Source organism: Crocodylus porosus, unplaced genomic scaffold (genome assembly GCF_001723895.1).
Source record: "Crocodylus porosus isolate Cpor-Errol unplaced genomic scaffold, CroPor_comp1, whole genome shotgun sequence".
In the NCBI taxonomy this organism is placed as follows: Eukaryota; Metazoa; Chordata; order Crocodylia; family Crocodylidae; genus Crocodylus; species Crocodylus porosus.
This window is the reverse complement of record NW_017728906.1, coordinates 166033295-166052670: the sequence shown is the minus strand read 5'-3', so window position 1 is coordinate 166052670 and position 19376 is coordinate 166033295. Positions and strand designations below refer to the sequence as shown.

Genomic DNA, 19376 nt, shown 5'->3' with positions numbered 1-19376 from the left:
AAGTGCGCAGATGGAAGAAATGGTAGATGTCAAAGGATATAAAAGATGAGATTCTATGTTAATTTGGGAAAATCTTTTATGAACATTAATGAAAACTTATGTGTTTTTAATGGGGTGAGGGAGGGATTTTGATAAAATAAGACAAAAAGGTTCTTATCAGCATATTTGTGAGCCATGTGTTTTATAGTCATGATCAGCGTCAGCTACATTTAATCAACTTTATAGCTGATTTCCATTGCTGAGCACAAGGTTTTTTTGGGCAGCAGTTTAATGATAAACAATGTGTATTTAGTGAGATTTTCTTGTATGACATTATAAGATGAAGGGGCTTTTCCCCCCACCCTAGTTGTGGGGGGAAAAACCCTCATCTTGTATTCAAGTAAATACAGTACTAGTTAGACAACTTGTGTGTTTCAGTCTGGTGAGTCTTAAGTTTCTATTTTCTTGTGACTATGCTCTCAGATTGTCCTATAACATTCTATAACTGTAACTTGTGATTAGCTACAGAGAGAAATATCTCAAATCAGTGGGTGCATTCATTTATCTACAGTCTTTGTAAAGAGAGTAACACAATACTGTGAGTTATTACAATGGGTAGAGAGGACTTTTATTTTCAGTCACCCTTCATTAATACCACACAATTAGGTAGCAACAGCTGAAAAATCTTGAAATAATTTAAACAGAAGGCACAAAAGAACAAATCAAACAATGCAACTACAAGACCATAAGAGAGAGAAAAATAACCCCAGTATTTCAAGGAAAGGAATCCATTCAGAATAAGCTTCCATCACCAGACGTTCTGATTAAAAGCGACAGCTTATTGGAACAAAACAAACAACACATTTTAAGCTAACTCATGCTTTCATGACAAAGAAAAGGAAACAAGGTAAAAATGCTATTTTTGCCCAGGTTTTTGAATGTTATGTCATTTGTCAAATGAAATACTTGAAATTCAGCACATCTGTCAATATGATTCCTAAAGCCTACACTAAGATGTACTTTACGAAAGTTTGCATTATAAACAAAGTATGTAGTTCAACAAAGTTTTTGGAGAGGAGGAAATTTGTACTCATATCAGCCAGTTCCTTGTCTGCTTCAAAAAACAAATTTTCTCTATACAATAATATACTGTATGAGACATTCTTCTGTATCCAGATAGTATGAAAGCAAACAAACATCATATACTACCACAAAGAATGAAACTACTTCCTCTATAATAGCTTTTTACATTTTTTTTGCAAAAGAGAGTAACTTTATTTTTTAAACAAAGCTACTAGAATCAGTGACATGCCATGATATGCCCCAATACTGTAATTGCTAAGTTTGAAAATGAAGTTCATGCTTCACAATTGAAACATTTAGCGATTGTGAAATACATTCTTGATAATTAGTATCATGACAATACAGAGGTCATTTGTAAAAACAGGTCAGAACCTGAAATGAGTTTCTACATGAAACTTTTTTTTCAAGTATGCAGAACATTAACAACATAGAGGTTTTGCTCCAGGTCAGCACAAAGGTTTGTAAGCTTTCACAAAAGAATGCTCAGCCTGCATAAATCATGAACAAACTGAAACCTGTCAAGTTATAGTTTTGGTTTAAAAATACTAAACATAATCACGAATATAAAATACTATTGTTACTGATAATTCAATAGCAGGTGCTTACCAAAATGATTTCTCAAATACAAGACAGATTGCTTCAGCATCTTATATGAAGGCATTTGGGCATTTATCAGCAGGTGACAGAAAATGGATAAAATTTTGCAGTGACAACCAAATAGAAAAAGCCTCTCCTTTGGCCTCCCATTAGTAACATACACTTTCATAAGCACAGCTATCTTATTTTTATATGCTTCTCTAATTTACAGGTTTGAGTCACTGTAATGTTTCCACGCAGGAATAAGGAGAGTTACTGACAACCACAATATAAACTGTAAAAATGGTTCTAGTAAAAATGTTCATCAAAATTTTCTAACATAGCAAAACATTCTTTTGGAAAGTAAATGTAAGTCTTCAAGCTGTTCCGTCAAAGGAGACCCCTAAATATTTGCTCTTGCCAGCATTGTGACTTTGATTATTTCCATATTACTTTTCATTATAGGATACAAACTTTGAAATATATTAAATCATTTTCTAACAAAGAGTCCAATTATTGCACTTTATAAAAATTCCAGCAATATCAGGCTTTTGTCCTACTTTTCTAAGCACTAATGCCCTACAAGAAAAACCGTGGGACCAAACATTTTCTTAGGAGTAACAAAGGTCCTTGAATGGTTTGGAAATCATAGAATAAATGAAAAGGTTTACAAAATTAGTAAAGGTGTTCCTCTTGGAACAGATTTTGATTCACAGCAGCAGAGAGAAAGATCTGCAAGTGCATTAGTGACATAAACCTTCCCTCTGTGAACAGTGTGTACAAAGCTTACTTAACATTTCAATCTGGAAAAATAGAAAGAGAAACCAAAAATACAAGAGTTCTCTTGCTGACCCTGCCAGAATATTACCCATCTGGGAAGGCTTAATAACAAAAATGTGTGTGAGGGGGAGGGCTCTTTAACAATTAACACAAACTTGGTAAAAAGGTCGGTTTCAGGATGAAAGAAAGATGCAAACAGTGAGGCTGAATCTTGTAAAAAATAAATGTAGCAGTTTTGGCCCTGCTTATTACCAGCTATGTCAGTAGGAAAAAACAAAACAAAACAAACAAACAAACAAAAAACTAGAGTTTTTACCAGCCATCTAGAAAAATAAGCTGTATGAACCAAAACAATTTTGCAAATCTATATGAGGCTTCCAGGCCAGCAAATAACTGTCAAAGTGACTTTGTTCCTCTGCTCCTTCAGCATGGGAACTAGTGCAGAATGGCTCATACCCACTGTTGATAGTCCATTTACAGCAACAATCATGTCCCCACATCTAAAAACAAACAAACAAACAACAGAAAACCTATTAGTGAGTATTGGTATACAACAGCTTTCACACAGCAACAAATAGGAAAGGCAATGTCATATTTAGGGCCTTGGGTTTCCACTGGATTTTAGTTCTTTCAGCAGATCTTAAAGGAATTCAGTTTCTTTGTATCTGTATGTTTTAACCAGAACTATGTGGCAAACTTCTAGAGGGTAGGTGAGATGAAGGAGTATGAAAGCAGAAAGGAAAGGGAGTACAGGAAAAGGAATTTAAAAAAATGAAGAACACCTCAATACCATTTCCTGTGTTGTCAGAGAGGCTAGTTTGGTTCTAGTGATACTCATAGTAGGGGGGCAAGGGATAGGGAATTGTCCATAACACAGAATCAGGGGGGTACCCAGTAGTATAATAAACTTAAAACAGGTATGCAAACAAGACATTTGAGGGGCACTGCTTTAGGTTAAATCTGACATTCTTGTGACAGGAGCCCAGGGAATTCACGAACCCCTGGATTTAAATCCCTGATAATTCCAACACTAGCTTTAAGTCTTTGTCTACAGGATAATACCAAGAATGATGTAAGAAGGCAGCCAGAATGAGAAAGATCATTTAATAAAGTCACTGAGAGACAATAAGAATACATAAACACACATTTTTTATAATAACAAATGCATGCTTAAGTGGGTCAGAATTTGTATTCATTATAGGTATGCAAGAAAAACTCTTCATTAAGGATGCCAACACCTTCCAGCACAAGACCACACTTTCAGAGGCTTGCAGTTTTCCGAAACTTTACCACTAGGCTGACATTTCCTACACTAAGTGTCTGCCTCAGGCTGAAATAGTTTGGCTGTTTCCAAGAATGGCTTTCAGGATTAAAAAAAAAAGTCTTCCATGTGTCCTGCCACATGTTACATATATTATAATTATTGTGCTATAAAAATGCCCATGCAGCTATAAAGAGAGCCAACCAGCTACAATGTTATTGCTTGAAAATATGTAACAACTTAATAGCTGGTTTCTATCCAGCTTTAATTTGAATGTGTGGCAGGGCTCCAAGTTAAAAACAATTCTTATAGCTGTTCCCTTGAGAAGCATTAGCGACTTCTTGCTTTCAAGTGGACACTTAAAATATGACACTGAAGGTTGTTTTTTTCTTTCCTGAAAAATTTTGCTCATATTTGGTCAGTTTTTGAACATCTGATAAACTTTATTTTTTGATGCCAAGTAGAGACTTGTTAGAGTTTGGCAGCTAAATTTTCTCTAGATTTTTTTTTCCTGAACTGAGCAGTCTGCATCATTGCACAGCTTATCCATCACTGGACTGATTCTCTGCAGCCCAATAGCATGTTCCAGGGCACAGCCTAAGTAGGATTCTCTCTCGAACGGATTCTTCCAACTGCAGCTGGCCTCAGACTCTGTTATCAAGCTTTCATGTGGCTCAGCTTATGAACTAGGGAAGTTTCAAATCTTGCATCTAGAGATGGATGCTGAATTAGGCACACAAAAAAACCCAACATCCAAATGCCAGAGTCGGGGATCCAATTAAAGCGCTGTATGTAAGAACTGGGCATTGAATGTTGACAGCTCTTGTGAGCATGTTCATAAAGGCTTTTTGTCAACTGATTTTAGAAAGCCTTTACAAAAAGGCAAGCAAAATACTCATGTTACAGATGGAGAAAAGAGACTTCTCTCACTTTTTCTACAGAAGGTAGGTCAAATCAGCACCACAAACTGAGTGCTGAAGGCCTTTCCAAACAAAGGTGGGTGGAGCAAGAAGTGCTAGACCTGGATCCTCCCTTGAGCTGTGACTGATACCACTTCCTACTAGCTAAAACACTTCCCTGCACAGAAGTCACTACAGATGTCACACATGACGGAGCTGGCCAGCCCCCAAGAAACACCTGGACAATAGCCAGTGTCATACAGATTATTAATGTAATTAATCACTTCATAAAATAGCTTTATCAGTCTGCATAGCTGTTGACAACATCATTCTAAAAACTGTATTAGGGCTTACTTTAATCTTCCATCAAAGTATGCAGGAGTTCCAAGAACAATGGTTTTAATGAAGAAAGGCTGGTTTGTGTGGCTCTCCTCATATCCACCGACGATACTAAAGCCCCAGCTCCCTAGATTGCTTCTCCTCAGCACTACGTCATGGCAGCTATGCAGGCAGCTATGGGAGGGAAGTGCAGTGTGTAGGGGGAAAGCATACAAAACACATAAGTAGGTTTATACTGTGTACAACATCACATCATTGCAACAGTCATAAAAGAAGGAGAAAGACAGTAATTAATACTGTGCTTCCTGACCAAGTCACCTGGAAATTTTCAGTAACTTCAACCATTGTGTGGTTAGCTTTGCCACAATTCTGAAGGCAAGCCCTGCTCCTGCTGCCCCCCACCCCAATCTCCCAAATAATGTATTGCTGGAGCTACTGCTTAAATATCAGTTAGCTTGGGAAACTGACACTTCTAAAATGTCATTGTGGGGTTTCATTTTTGTTCTTGATCTCTAAGAGGTTCCCTATCTCATGGGCTTAGTTTGCAAGACTAGATTGATTTGGAAGAGCTTAAAAATTAAGTTAGGCTTTAAAAATTTGCTTGTTTTCTTTTCCATCTGTTACTGGTATATCATCACCAGAAATACTCGCTACAATCAGTTGACAATTTTACTGATGATGCATAATATAAAAAAATCCAGATCATGTCCCAATATCTGTGAGAACTGGATACGTCCAGGAGTGACAATATGTTTTGGTCAGTGTGAAGAAGTACTAACAAAATGAGGATGCTGGAGTGGAGAAAACAAGCCGGGAGAGCGGCGACTCAGAAGCAGCTGCTCCAGGTATAAAAGAGCCCAGGGGCGGGAACAGAGAGAAGATTGTGGATTTGGGGTGATTCTGGAGGTTGGTTCAGCATGTCAGAGAGGGCTGGACAAAGGAAGGGAGCTGGGTGGCTCTGGAGGACGAGAGTGAACTTTAATAGGATTTGCTCTGAAGAAAAATAGAAGTGGGAGAAGAGGAGAAGCTGTGAGAAACAGAGGTGGGGGTAGATGCTCTGGAAACAAAAAGAGAAAGAAAGAAAGGAAAACAACAAACATTTTGGGAGACCTTGGCTTTGATTTTGATTTTGTTGAAGTTATTGACTGCTCCTTGGGAGTGCTTGAGGATAAAATGAGGAGGAACACTTGAGTACTTACAAAAATAAAGGAGAAGTAGAAATGAAAGTGAAAATTTCGGGACAATTTAAGACACAGCTTTGAAAGTTAGTTTGATTAAGCTGTATATCAATAAAGAAGAGAATGCCCCGAAGGTGTTTATGAAATATTAAAAAAAACTTTTTAACCAAAAAATAGAATAGTCTTGTGATAGCTGTGCATGTGAAGGAACACAAAGGACAATAAAGAGAATCATTTGACTACAGCAGACTGTAGTTTGAGTATTAACCTAAATCTGTGAGTTAGGTAAGAAAGACAGTGGAAAGGTGGGGCCACTGATAAAAATGGTCAGAGATTGCCAGTAGCCTACTGTGGCAAATAATACCTCCCGACTAATAACATCAAAATCCATCAAGACATGGCAGGCGAGAGTCAGAATCGACGTAGGAGGTGATAGCCAAGGCAATCAGAGAAACCATCAGTGAAACAAAGGCCTATGACTCAAATTCATACAGAGAAGAGCTGTTTGGTAAAAAAGAGCCTGCACCACTCTGTTAAAGTCGTTTTGTGCACACAGGAATGCTGAATTAAAGAACTTTTTTCTTCTCCCAGAAGATCCTTTTTCAATTCAGAAAAACTAGAAAATTGTGTCAGGGCTTCTGTAAAGTATTCATGCACTGTAGTATACAGACATAATTAAGAAGCAACCAGTAGATGTTCACTGCCAGCTCAGTGAAGCGGAGGCATTTAACAGACTAGAAAGCAGTTTTACAGGGCTTTTATTCCTCAAATGCAACTTTTTTCCTGTAAAATAGTATTTATCAAACATAATATACAGCAAGGCCTAAAGAATATGACTGAGGGTTTAATTCTTAAGAGCTTCTTACCAAGAAAAGTTCTTGTAATTGTACGTAACTCTATTAACTTCAGGTTTCATCCTACTATCATTACATTCTATTCTCACTGTGCCAACATCTGCAAACGTTGGGGCTGATCTTGGAAATGCTTCTTTTAAAAGGTAATGAATGCAGTGTGACTGAAGGTTACACAAGTGTGTATGGCAATAGGAACGGATGATAATAAGGGCTACCAAAATGTGGTCCACAATTTGCACATACAGTTACCAGACCATGAAGAATAACATGACAGAATAACATCATATGGCAACAGCCATGCTGGAAGTTTTGAAAAGTAAGAGGCTCTGCTGAGAGTTGGAATTGGGACATGAGGAGATCACCAGTTTTTCCTATTTTTTAGCTTGCAAAGTGAATCCTTTTTCTATACAATCCTTATAAATTGAATGTTGCTGCAATTGTTAACTACACAGTGAAGCACGTGCTATAATTAACATGGTCTTCGCTTTCGAGCTTTAAGTAGCCTTATCACTTTCATTTAATTGAAGTGCAGTAGCAGAAAACATTAAAATAAATGAAAATATTGCTATTCAGTCTGAACTTGTATATAAAAAAGCAAAATGTAAGTTGCATTAGCCCCTAAGAAGATGGCACACATATTTTTCAGGTAAACTACACTGTTAGAAGAGTGACATAGCACAAATTCATCATTATTACAACAGCAACAAAGCCAGCAGGTGCAAGATGCATTTAAATGCATCATTCAGTCATTAGTACCTTGGAAGGCCCAGCCACATGACCCAGGATGGTGACCAACTAGCATCATATTCGTTTTCACTGATTGTGCTCGGCTGTTCTTCATTAGCCTGGGATTGTTCTTCAGCAATCTGGACCTCTAACGTTTTGAGTGAGACAACTGAAGAGGCAGCACTGGCTTTCAGCATGGCTACTGCCTCGCTGTGACTGAGATTGGTCAGATCAATGCCGTTAATATTCAGCAGCACATCACCTGTTTAAAGGCACAAACAAGAGCATAAGTCATGTGGACTTTCAGAGTCATCCTCCTGTGAAAAGACATAGCCAGTACTCAAAGCATTCTCATCCATCACCAGTTCATTCAAACAGATTATCTTCTAAGCCTCAGACAGACTGAACCAATAATTCTCAGAGGGATCATTGCAGCTTTCTAACGTGGAAGCCTCATAACTACCGTTTAAACATCAACATTGTAAAACAGTGGAAGCCAATCTTTCTGGCAGCTGTGCCACAAGGTTAGACCTGCACCCTCCTAGGCCTGCTCCAATTCCTGTCTCCTGCTCAATCTATTGTTTTGCTTTCTACTCCCTGCCCTGTGCTCTCTAGCTGATTCCTTGCTCCGCCTTCTGATCCCTGCTCTATCTACTGCTATATTCCCTGCTTGCTCCCCAAACTGTGTGTAAAATGCACAGAAGCTACCTGTGCTACTTGTGATCCACACTTCTCCACTGCATGATCTAGAAAAAAGACCCTAATGCCACTGCAGCACTGCTCTCCACAGCACTTCCTCCAGGGCTTGGTTCAAGTCCATGTGCCTGACCACTGAATTTTTCCCATCACTTCCCCTGGGTGACTTTGGTCACCACAAAGGATTTTATTCCCATTTTTTCCATAATAAAAAGTGTTCCTTTTCTTCCCTCAACCCAACTGTTCATATATCACACATGGGGAGAGACAGCTCCTCAAATGCTGGGCTCAGCCTATGGAAAAAAAAGATTCAAACACCAAAACAGGATATGTGCGCTAAAACAAAGTGCAAGATCAGATCCTCCACTTATAACCCATGATTTCCTGATCTCATCAAGCTACCCTACCCATTTTTGTCTAAACATCCATTTCCTAACCTGGGGGAAGCATGGTAGTATATACTTCATTCCAGTTTGTGAGATCTAAGAGAATCATCTGTCAGTGCTTTTAGAAGCTCTGATACCATCTGCATGTAGACAACAAGGTCATCCACAGAAGAACTGAATGATACAGATGCCCCACTTAGAACCAAACCCTACCTCGTTTGATCCGGCCATCTCTTGCAAGACAGCCCTGGGGTTGCACGCTAGTGACGAAGATTGGCAATTCACCACTTTTGCTGCCTCTGCCTCCTGCCACTGTCATCCCAAGGGATTCATGTGGTTCTTTTTTCACGGTAATGTGCTTTTCTTGGCATGTAACACACTGTGAAAGGTCCTACAAGAAGATAACAAAATATCATTAAAATTAATTTTTAAAGAGCAGGGGTGAGGGGTGTAACAGGATCCTAAGGTGCCTATACATGGACATAGAGGCTGCCCTGACACGTTGGAGCAGACTTGATTAACTGAGTCTGCTGAATTGTGGCATTGAGGTGGATGTTGTCTACCTGGACTTCAAGAAGGCCTTTGACATAGTTTCTCACCCCATTCTCATTAAAAAAACTAGGTGACTGCAGCATTGATACCTACAGTCAGTTGGGTGGCAAACTGGCTCAGGGGTCACGCTCAGAGATTGGTGGTGGACAGGTATTTTTGACCTGGAGGGGTGTTTGCAGTGGAGTTCCCCAGGGCTCAGTCCTCGGGCCTGTGCTATTTGATATCTTAAACAGCAACTTGGAGGTGGGTTTGGAAAGCACAATGTCCAAATTTGCTGATGACACAAAGATGTAGGGAGAAGTGGGAACACTTGAGGGGGAAGGGACAGAATCCAACTAGATCTAGACAGGTTACAGAGGTGGACGGATGAGAACAGAATGGAATTCAATGCAGACAAGTGCAAGGTGCTGCATCTAGGGAGAAGGAACACACCTATAGGATGGAGAACACCCTTCTTGTCCAGATGGTGGCAGAAAGGTATCTTGCATTCATTGTTGAATCCAGGATGAACATGAGCTGCCAATGTGAGGAAGTGGTCAGGAAGGCTAACCACACCTTGTTGTGCATCTACAGATGCACTGCAAGCAGGTTCAAGGAGGTGATCCTTCCACTCTGTGTGGCACTGGTCAGGCCTCAGTTGGAGTAAAGTGTCCAGTTCTGGGCACTGCACTTCAAGAAGGATGTGGCTAGCCTTGACAGGGCCACTTGCATGGTCAGGGCAGCAAACCGGGCCCTATGAAGATAGACTAAAGGATCTGAATCTATTCAGCCTCCACAACAGAAGACTCAGAGGGGATCTCGCAGTTGTCTATAAACTCACCGGGGGGGACCAGCGGAAAATAGGTGAGGCTCTGTCCCCCTGGGCACCACCTGAGATAACAATGAGTAACAGCCAGAAATTGATTGAGAGCAGGTTCAGGTTTGATATCAGGAGACATTACTTTACGGTTAATTACTTTAGGGCTGCCAAGCTCTGGAATGGGCTCCCAAGGGAGGTGGTGCTCTCCCCTACCTTGGGGGTCTTCAAGAGGAGATCGGATAGATATCTGGCTGGGGTCTTATGATCCCAGCACTTGATCCTGCCCATGGCAGGGGGTTGGACTTGATGATCTGTTCAGGTCCCTTCTGACTCTAGAAACCATGAAAATATGAAACTCCAGCAGACTCCAGTGTTATGTGCATCAGTATCTCTGAGCTGAAAATGGCTTTAACTAAAGCCTTAACCATCTTTCAGCAGAGGGATGCCAATACATGTCACACTCCCATCACTTTAATTAGAGCAGAGACACTGTAATTAAAGTGCCTCCCTGCCCTGCCTTCTGGAGCACGTGTATAAACTCTCCTAGTCTATAGTTAGGTACTTCAACAAAATAGCTTGGGTTTCAAACTTAGTAGGAACTGTAGGTTCTAAATAAACTCAGTAACATCTACTGATATTTAGTAGTTTTGAAAAATCAAGCTGTTTATTTAGGTATCTAAATATGAATTAGGAACACATTAAAGCACCCCCCCCCACTTGTTTTTTTTAAAGCTCCCCCTTGATTTTTTCAAGATGTCCTTAGGCAGGGTGGGAAGAAGGGGGTAACAACTACACTATGCAATGTCACTCACATTGCTACCAAAACCTATTTGTACAAATAGCTGGCATGATGGTACTGCATAACCTAGGACTGTTGTAACTTTGGTTAAAGTCACAGTTATTAAGTGCATCATATTGTAAGCAGAGTATGGACCACAGGCCTTCTGTAGGACCAATAGGAAATGAAAGTGCATATATGCTGGACCTTAAGGGCCATGTGAAGAGATACCCCTTTAAAACAGTGTATTTGTTTTCTATGCATTTTTTTTCTTTGCCTTTGCAGCCTGTTTTCAGAATCTCCTTAGAATATAAAAAGAAGAGCTGAGCTTCCCTCCCCACCCCCGGGGGTGTATTCTGGTAATGGATTCTTTAATGCAGTCCCCTACTGATTTTAATGACAATTCCACACCTGAAGTGAAAGTGAGAATATTTCATGTTTATTAAGCCTATGATGATCAAGCATCCAGCTTACCTGAGCTGGGCTTCATGCCACCAGGAGGGTTTCAACATGAATTAAGATGCACTGTATTTACTTAAGCCCATGTCCCCTGGATATTTAGTGATAATTTCAAAGGATTCCACATTCACCTTTGCTGATCATCTCCAGTCTACTGGAGGTTTAGATGGAAGTTAAAATAACAGAAAAGAAATTATATAAGTGCCTTCCAACTGCAATTACATCACTGCCCCCCCCCTTCCACGTGGAACAATGCAGCACTGTATTTTTGTATTCTAGCATGTCAGACAATGTTTAGTATAATAGAGCAGCTGGCATACTGCCATACTGTATATACTACTGGGATGTGCACTGTACCAGATAAAGGCAGCTCATATTTAATTCCTTCAGGTTTTGTAGCCATTGACTTACTGGTGATGTACAACTATACAAATGGCTTTCTTTCAGCCAGCAAATCTGAGAATCAACTCTCAATTATCCTTAGATAAGAGGGGAGTGGAGATGACCTACATAGCGACACTCACCCTGCCTGCCCTCTTCTGAAACCTGAAACTTTCGAAGAAAACCCAAAAAGGGGAAAAGAAATGCTCAGAAGTCCTCAGAACTTAAAAGTGTGGCACTGAGTTGCGAGCCACACAGCATGGGTTTATTGAAAAGAGAAATGAAGACGGTCTATTACAGCTCAGCACTCAGGAAGAATATATGATGTAGGGAATTTGAAGAACCAAAGCTGAATTTTTGGCTCTATCAAACATTGAAAACACTGGCTCTTACCAATACTATAAGTTTATAGTAGGTCTACTCAACTTTTGATTAGATTCATGCAAACCTTCATTCACATTCTGCTTTCATCCCTACCAGGCAAAATATAAAGTACATGATAGCTTTGCAGAGACTCCTGCAGAGTAACTCTTTCCTAAGAACCATAGTCTGTTCACAGGTTTGAGAATTCTACACTGAATCTGAGGTACGTGCTGTCCAGTGGCTTGCTTAGCAGAAAAGCAGAGGGTCACCTGGATGCAATCTTCCTACACAGTAACACTATGCTTCCCCCTTTTTCATACCCTTAAGCTACAATTTTATCTCAGGTAGAAGCCCCACATTTGCTGGTGTGAACAACACTCAAGCCTTATTGTACTTCCTATTAAGGCACAGAAAAAAAACACCAACCTTATGTGAACTGGGTCTGCTATGAAACAGCTGTTGGGACTGGTGCTGGCTGCTGGCATGAGTCCCTGCTTCTCGAAGAATACTGACAGTCTGCGATTTCACTGGTCTGCAGATTGTTAAATTCACCCTTTCTCCACTAGCCTGAGGGATACAGGTACACAAGGAAAACACTGAAGTTCACATGACATTATGAACCATGAGGAGGAATCAGGAGTCCTGTTTGCTATTCCCAGCTGTACTAACTAGTATGTAAATTTGAGCAAGTCATATTCCCTTTTCAATCCCCAGTTTTGTGCAGTGAAACAAAACATAATGTCCACTTTCATAAGCTTTGTGAAAGCTTGAAGGAAGAAGGGCAATATGTACAAAAAATGATTCTGACTTTCTTTTATTTGTTTCAGACAATAGGCTCAGCTGTGCTCACCTTGCTCCTGTTACCTTGAGCAAGCAAGCAATGAGAGACACGCCTGCTCACTTGCATTCAATCCCCAGATGCCAAAGGGGCAGGTGTCTAATGTATCATGCACTAAAATCAATAGAAAACAACAAGAGCTGGAATCACTACGGTGCATGGGCACAATACACATGTTGTTCTATCTTGCAACATGCCATAGTTCTTCAGTGACTTCTGGCTATATCTGGAATTTTTTTTAAAACCCATCAAGGCGTTTACAGTTTCATGTAGAAAGAAGGCCTGCCAGGTGGGGAATACAATTTACCTGGATAATCTGGGCAGCAAGTTCAGGTGTCCCATGCTTCAGATCGTGCCCATTGATTGCAAGGACTCGGTCATTGCTGCAGAGTCGGCCATCTTGAGCAGCCAATCCCCCTTCCAAAAGGTCGAGAATAAAAACTCCAGGCTCATCTGTTCTCCGTACTAGTTTAATGCCAAGCTGTTCACTACAGTCACGCTTATGCAGTGTCACCTGGAAGCTGTCCTCTCTCTGGGAGGTGCTGCTGTCAGTGTGGTTGTGATTACGGCTTCCAAAGCGCCTCTCTCTGAGCACGGTGAGGTGCAGCACCACACAAGGCTGGGAAAGGACAGCACGAGCACGGTTGTGTGACACATTGCTGATGTCAAAGTTGTTAACCTGGAAAACAGGAATTAGAACAATTGTCATTTGCATTTTTTTGTTTCTGGATATATCATTAAAATCCCTGCAAAGCTAGCATTCTAACAACCCCATTAGAAACCACACACAGCCACTACCTGGGATGACCTACTTATGCCATTATGCATTCAGTTCTCTTCTGAAAACCCACTTCAGCAAAACCAACTCAAATCAACATGATACCATCTTCACTGCAGTTATTTAAAAAATCCACTACCTACCCACTACCACCCCCACAGTTTCACTATATTTGTATCTACTTTTCCTTATATTTTACATGGTTTCTCTTCAGTGCAGGAGCTGAACACAACAATAGGATTCAAAAACAGATCCTTAATGTTAAAAAATCCCAACAGCAAAATCTCCAATGCAAAATGTGTTCAACTGTTTATAGAGCCAGGATTTCTGTTGCAACTTAAAAATGAAAGCTTTGAAAAAACACGTGTACAAACTGCTTTAAAGCAGTGGTTATCCATCAGCATGTTGTGGCACCCTGAGATGACTTGCAATCCTTTTAAGGGTGCTGCAGAGTTCCATATAGTACTACCAGGTGTGCAGACACCTATGCAGGATTCACAAGATAAACAGTAAGATTTCACATAGGAATTCATAGCTTCAAAAACATTCTGACATTCTGTGGTCCAGTTCCCCGAGTCATGTCACTTGGCCTGTGGGTCCCCCCATGGTTCTGAAAATTTGATGGCAGGGGAGTGGTGACAGTATTAATTGCCGCTCCCCTGCTATTAAATTTCTAGACTTGTGGGGAGCCCCATGGGCCAGGTAACACGGCCCTACATGCAAGATAAAGCACACAGGGTAGTGTTGGGCCCAATCCCATGATGCCAAGGTATGCAAGGATGGGTGGCACAGAGTCTGATCCAGCCCATAGACTGACCCTGCACCATTCATTTGGCTTGTGGGCCCAAAAGATTGGGCACTACTGGTTTAAATCTAAAAGGCAACAGAGGAAAATACAAAAAAATGGTTAGCATGACAGGAAACAGTTACTGAGCTAACGGTTCAGGTATTCAACTAGGCTGACTACCAAAGTGGCTGAGCATCACACTAAATCACGAAACGTGGCATGTAGCACATGCAATGCTACAGAACTAATGGTTCTCAGAGTGTCCCGATTTTAGTGACTGGGTAACTTATGTCCACAACCCATGTTTATGCTAATTTTCTTTTTCATATATTAGTGCATTTTATATTATACCCATATTCATGGTTTCTAAAACCAGAAAGCACCATGCTCATACAGATGGTCCTTTAGAAGGTCCCAAGTCCTTTTCAGAATCATTGTTTCCCAGAACAGGTCCCTTGTTTGGCCATATTAAAGCTCACATTACTTGTTTGAGTTCAGTTTACCTAACAAATCTAGACTGCTGTGACCTAGTTTCTATGTTATTTACAACTCTCCCAAATCAGGTGTCAAGTACAGGTGAGATGATGACAGTGATGACTTAAATATTATGAGGCCATTAACACATCTGCTCAATGACAATTCCCCATTTAAACTGCACTGGATCATTTAATGTGCCCCATAGAACAGCACTTGCAGTGCAGGCTGTTCACTGTACAGACTTTCAGCTTTAATTTGCAGTCTTGCAACTCAGGCCCAGAACGGTGAATAAGAAACCAGCCTCGTATTTACGTAAGAAAGCAGAGATAGATGCTGGTTTGGACTCATGTCCAGGACTTCCTATTTTAAGTCCCAAACCAGTTTAGGAACTCTAATGAAGGGTGCAGAATTAAAGACAGAAACAAATCACCACCACTGGTATCACTTCTGATCAGAATGATGATAATTGTTTGGGCTAGAGTCAAATAATTCAAAGCCTGGGTTGCAAGATACAAAACATTAAAATAAATGCATCTGAATCCAATTGTTATCAATATATTTTTTTTAAATCCACCTCAGTTTGGTTCTGATTTTTCTTGCCTGCAACTGAGAACTATATGACATTATTTCTAATTCCAGAAGTGATTTCAAAGCTTGGATTTTCAAGATCTCATATGGGTTTTACATATCAGGTTCACTATCAGGAATGCTGTTATAAATGTCAGAACAGCAACAGGCAAGGATTTCTTTAGGTGATCTCTCTTATTGAACCAACTGCAGAGTTGGAATAGAGCTAAACAAGCTTTCATATGTAAGGGATTCTTCTTCAGGCAAGAATAGCAATACATGAGGGAATGGGAATGAGTCAGTAAATATACAGAAAAAAGTTTTTGTGCATGGGTCAAAGTGATTAATTTTCTTCCTCTCCTAGAAAAAAGTGATAGGACCCTTAAGTCTCAGGCTACTGCTGCTGTCTTGTGTAGTTCCTGTTTCACCATTCAAGATGACCATGGCACAACAAAGTGGAAGAACAATTGGACTTGGCTCATGAAGTGCACCATCCTTCAATTCAAGTGGGCCGTTATAACTCTTTTTTAAAAGTAGAAACAGAAACTGTTTATATTAGCAGTAATATACGACAGCTTCTCAGACTTTTTCTGGGTGAGGTACAAAGTCATTAAATAGCTCTTAAATATTTGTGAAGCTAAATCCATAATTTTCAAAAATGGGCACCTAAAGTTGGAAATGGACTCCAGAAATGGAAATGCACTACCATTAAGCATTCACATTTGGAAAGCAGTAGCCTCAAGTCTTAAAAGTTTGTTAACAAAATTGGAAATATTGAAGTTCAATAATTCTTAACCAGTGCATTCACACATGCCCAGCTGTCCCCGGCCCAGGATTGACCAAAAGAGGCTCCGGGATTGACCTGTCGATCAGGATCGATGGGTTGGTGACCACTGCTCTAAATTATACAAACTGCAGTCCTGCTGACTCTCAACTTTGATATACATTGATCCAACAACAATATTTTCTGTGGCAGACCCATTTCTGAAGGCCACAGTCATATCCTGTATGTAGTCTCTATAAATAAAACCACCTCCTTGTTGTACCAATCTTATGACCAAAAAGGTACAACTAACAAAAAAGGGTAAATAGTAAATGTTTGACTAGAATCTATAAGATAAGATTCCAAGTCAAGTCACATACTTGCCATGCTCTTTGCACAAGGATATTAAATATGATGCCCTTCATTTAAGTGCTGGAAGTTAACTTTAAAAATTTGACTTGGATGAACAAGAGCAGCTAAGGTTCACTTTACGGTCCTTCCTGGCTTCTCTAATCTGCTTGCGTAAAGACTCCCAGAAGAAATCTTCAGAAATATGCAGACGAAATATAAACAAATACAGCTGCATGCAATTCAATTTTTAATTCTGATCTGCAGAGATCAAGCCCAGTAAATCCTATGATTTAGCTTAGCACCTGTAGAGGACAAATCCATGCAAGAAAGCTCAAAAATCTTCTATAGAGCCAGAGGCATAACAAGGCAATTCGGCACCCAGGGCAGCTGCAACTCATAAGGCAGTGACAGCTTCTGGCTACTGCTGTGTTCCCTGCACAGTCATGTGCCTGTGGTAGCAGCTGCTATTTTTGTGCTCCACTGGGGCTGTTGCCCTGGTGACCTTGCCTTATTACGCTATTGCTTGGACCCTGGCTCATCTCTTCCGCATCTTCTACGTCAGTGGTTCTCAACTTTTTTTTAGACTCAAGGCACCTCTTGTTAGGCTTGAAGCATCCCTTGGAAAATGCCAGCTTTCAGTTTTCACTCGTTTTCTGACTATGGAAGAATAATAGAGCAATATTTCTGTTGCAAAGAACTTAGAAAGACCATAACAGGACAGAATGGTTTTAACACTGTAGATTTCTACTTGAAACCTCTGGGTTTTTCTTATGGATCATTGTTTGCACACTTAACAGTGCTAACATTGTGTGGCACCTTGTAGCATCCTTGAAAGGATTTCAAGGCACCCTAGGGTGCTATGGGACCCTGGCTGAGAATGTCTCCCACAAGTTTCTTCTATATCCATTTCCAAACAGTGGCAAAAGGACTCTCCTCAGCATGCTCCAGGAATCTGCCTAGCCTCCATATGACTAGGTTGATAGGGTTTACATGCTCTAGTTACAAGTTCTCCCTCATTTTAAGTCACTTTATTATTACTTACAATTTTTTGGAACTATAATTGAGAGCTGCCCAATTAAATGAAGTTCAACAGCTTCAGAGAAAGATCCATTATGCAGGCAAGCCAAGAACAGACACTAATTATTGAAAGGGCTCTCACTAAATATCAAGATTAGTAACAGGATAGAGCAGCCAATAAATACCTGCAATTGCCTGCAAAAATAGGAAGATTTGGGCAAGCTTTGGGTCACTGAACGGTCAAGCCCCCTAAAGATTCAAGGAGTGAAAGAGTAGGTTTCTCTGATATCAAAAGATGTGATTTTTCTCAAGTACAAGCCAGTTTTATCTAAAGGATAACAAACATTTTCTAGCCATCTCCTTAAAATATATGTGTACAGTGTAAGGTCAGTTTACCAAGTCTACTGGAACATGAATAAACTAACGATTCTATTAAAGTCAAGTTAAAATGACTAATGGAACAAGTTTGTACCAGGGAGAATGGTCTACAGTGGGAGAGGAGGAGGAATTTATTACAGAACACAGGTTCCTACGGCCTCTACCTTCTTAAAAATGTTAGTCTTCAATTCTTTTATGAATCCTCTGGAAGCAAAGAGGTCTGAGCTGCTAATACTTTCTTCCAGTTCTTCAGTTTTCTGAATTTATATAGTCAGTTTTAACTTATCAACCCAACCCTCCCCCAAAGTAGTCATAATGGTCACAACATTAGCAAAAATAACCATAATATTCAGAAGTGTGCCAGCAAAAATCAAGCCAATTAAGGATAGATCTACAACATTTTTGTCTTTTAAACAATCACTATTGCTTTAAACCAGGAAGACATGCAAGGATACATGCAAGTGAAGATGATAAACAGACTGGGAAGCATAACAAGCAAGGCAAAGACAAGCCCACGACTCAAGTCTATTGCACAGGGCAACTGATGCTAACTGTAGCAGGACCGAATCCCAGGAGCAATCATGATGTCTCCGACTGGCCTCATGAATCCTGCCCATCTGTGGCTCTCTGTGTACCATCCCTCTTTGCTCTTGCCTGCCACACTGTACTGTTAATATTTTATTTAGGAAAAAGGAAGGCTGTCCCTGGGTCCCAGAGTGAGCCCTTGCCTTCCTCAAATCTACTGGTACCTGGCAAACCCCACCTGCCTCTGTTGTCCTCAAGCACTAATTCTGGCCCTCCTGGCCCATTCTCACCTTCCAGCACTCTGACTGCCTTAAGGGCTATTCATGGTCTCTGACCCCCCTACAGCCATGCCCAGGTCTCACAGATGTTACTGATTCACACTTTGGTGAGGCACTCTGCCTTCAAGCCAACTGCAGGGCACTTCAGGCCTCTACAACCTTGTTAGGGCCATAGCTTTCCTGGCTTCTGCCCCTTTCTCTAACTGGCCCCTTTCTGCCTCCACCCAGTGCTCCAGGGTTTCAGCCCTGGTCTCACCTTTGAAGTCTGGTTTCCACTTCTTTGGGCTTTGGGCCCCTGCCCTAGCTCTTGCTTTCTAAGGCTTCTTGCTTCTTTCTGGGCTTTAGTCCCTGGACCTGGCATTCATTTTCTCTGGCTTCTCGCCTTCTTGGGCTGTGGATTCCTGGCCGTTGTTCTACCCATCTCAGGCTTGTGCTCCAATCCTCTCGGCCGCAGGCCTGCTCCTGCCTGTTTGGGCTCTGTGCCCCACCCTGGCAGGGTTCCTCATGTGCCTCTCAGACACAAACTGC

The 19376-nt window shown here is 40.7% G+C and overlaps 1 protein-coding gene across 2 annotated transcripts in view; it reads right to left on the bottom strand.

The window, feature by feature from the left end:
* Positions 1-578: 578 nt before the first annotated feature.
* LNX2 (ligand of numb-protein X 2) overlaps positions 579-19376 on the bottom strand; it is a 91343-nt gene continuing 72545 nt past the window's right edge. For both annotated transcript variants that reach the window (XM_019530138.1, XM_019530139.1), the window contains 6 exons: positions 13235-13606; positions 12516-12656; positions 8971-9148; positions 7706-7937; positions 4933-5091; positions 579-2918 (listed from right to left, as the gene is read on the bottom strand). In XM_019530138.1, coding sequence (XP_019385683.1) covers positions 2783-2918; positions 4933-5091; positions 7706-7937; positions 8971-9148; positions 12516-12656; positions 13235-13606 — 1218 coding nt within the window. In that variant the 3' untranslated portion in view covers positions 579-2782. The remainder of the gene's footprint in view (positions 2919-4932; positions 5092-7705; positions 7938-8970; positions 9149-12515; positions 12657-13234; positions 13607-19376) is intronic.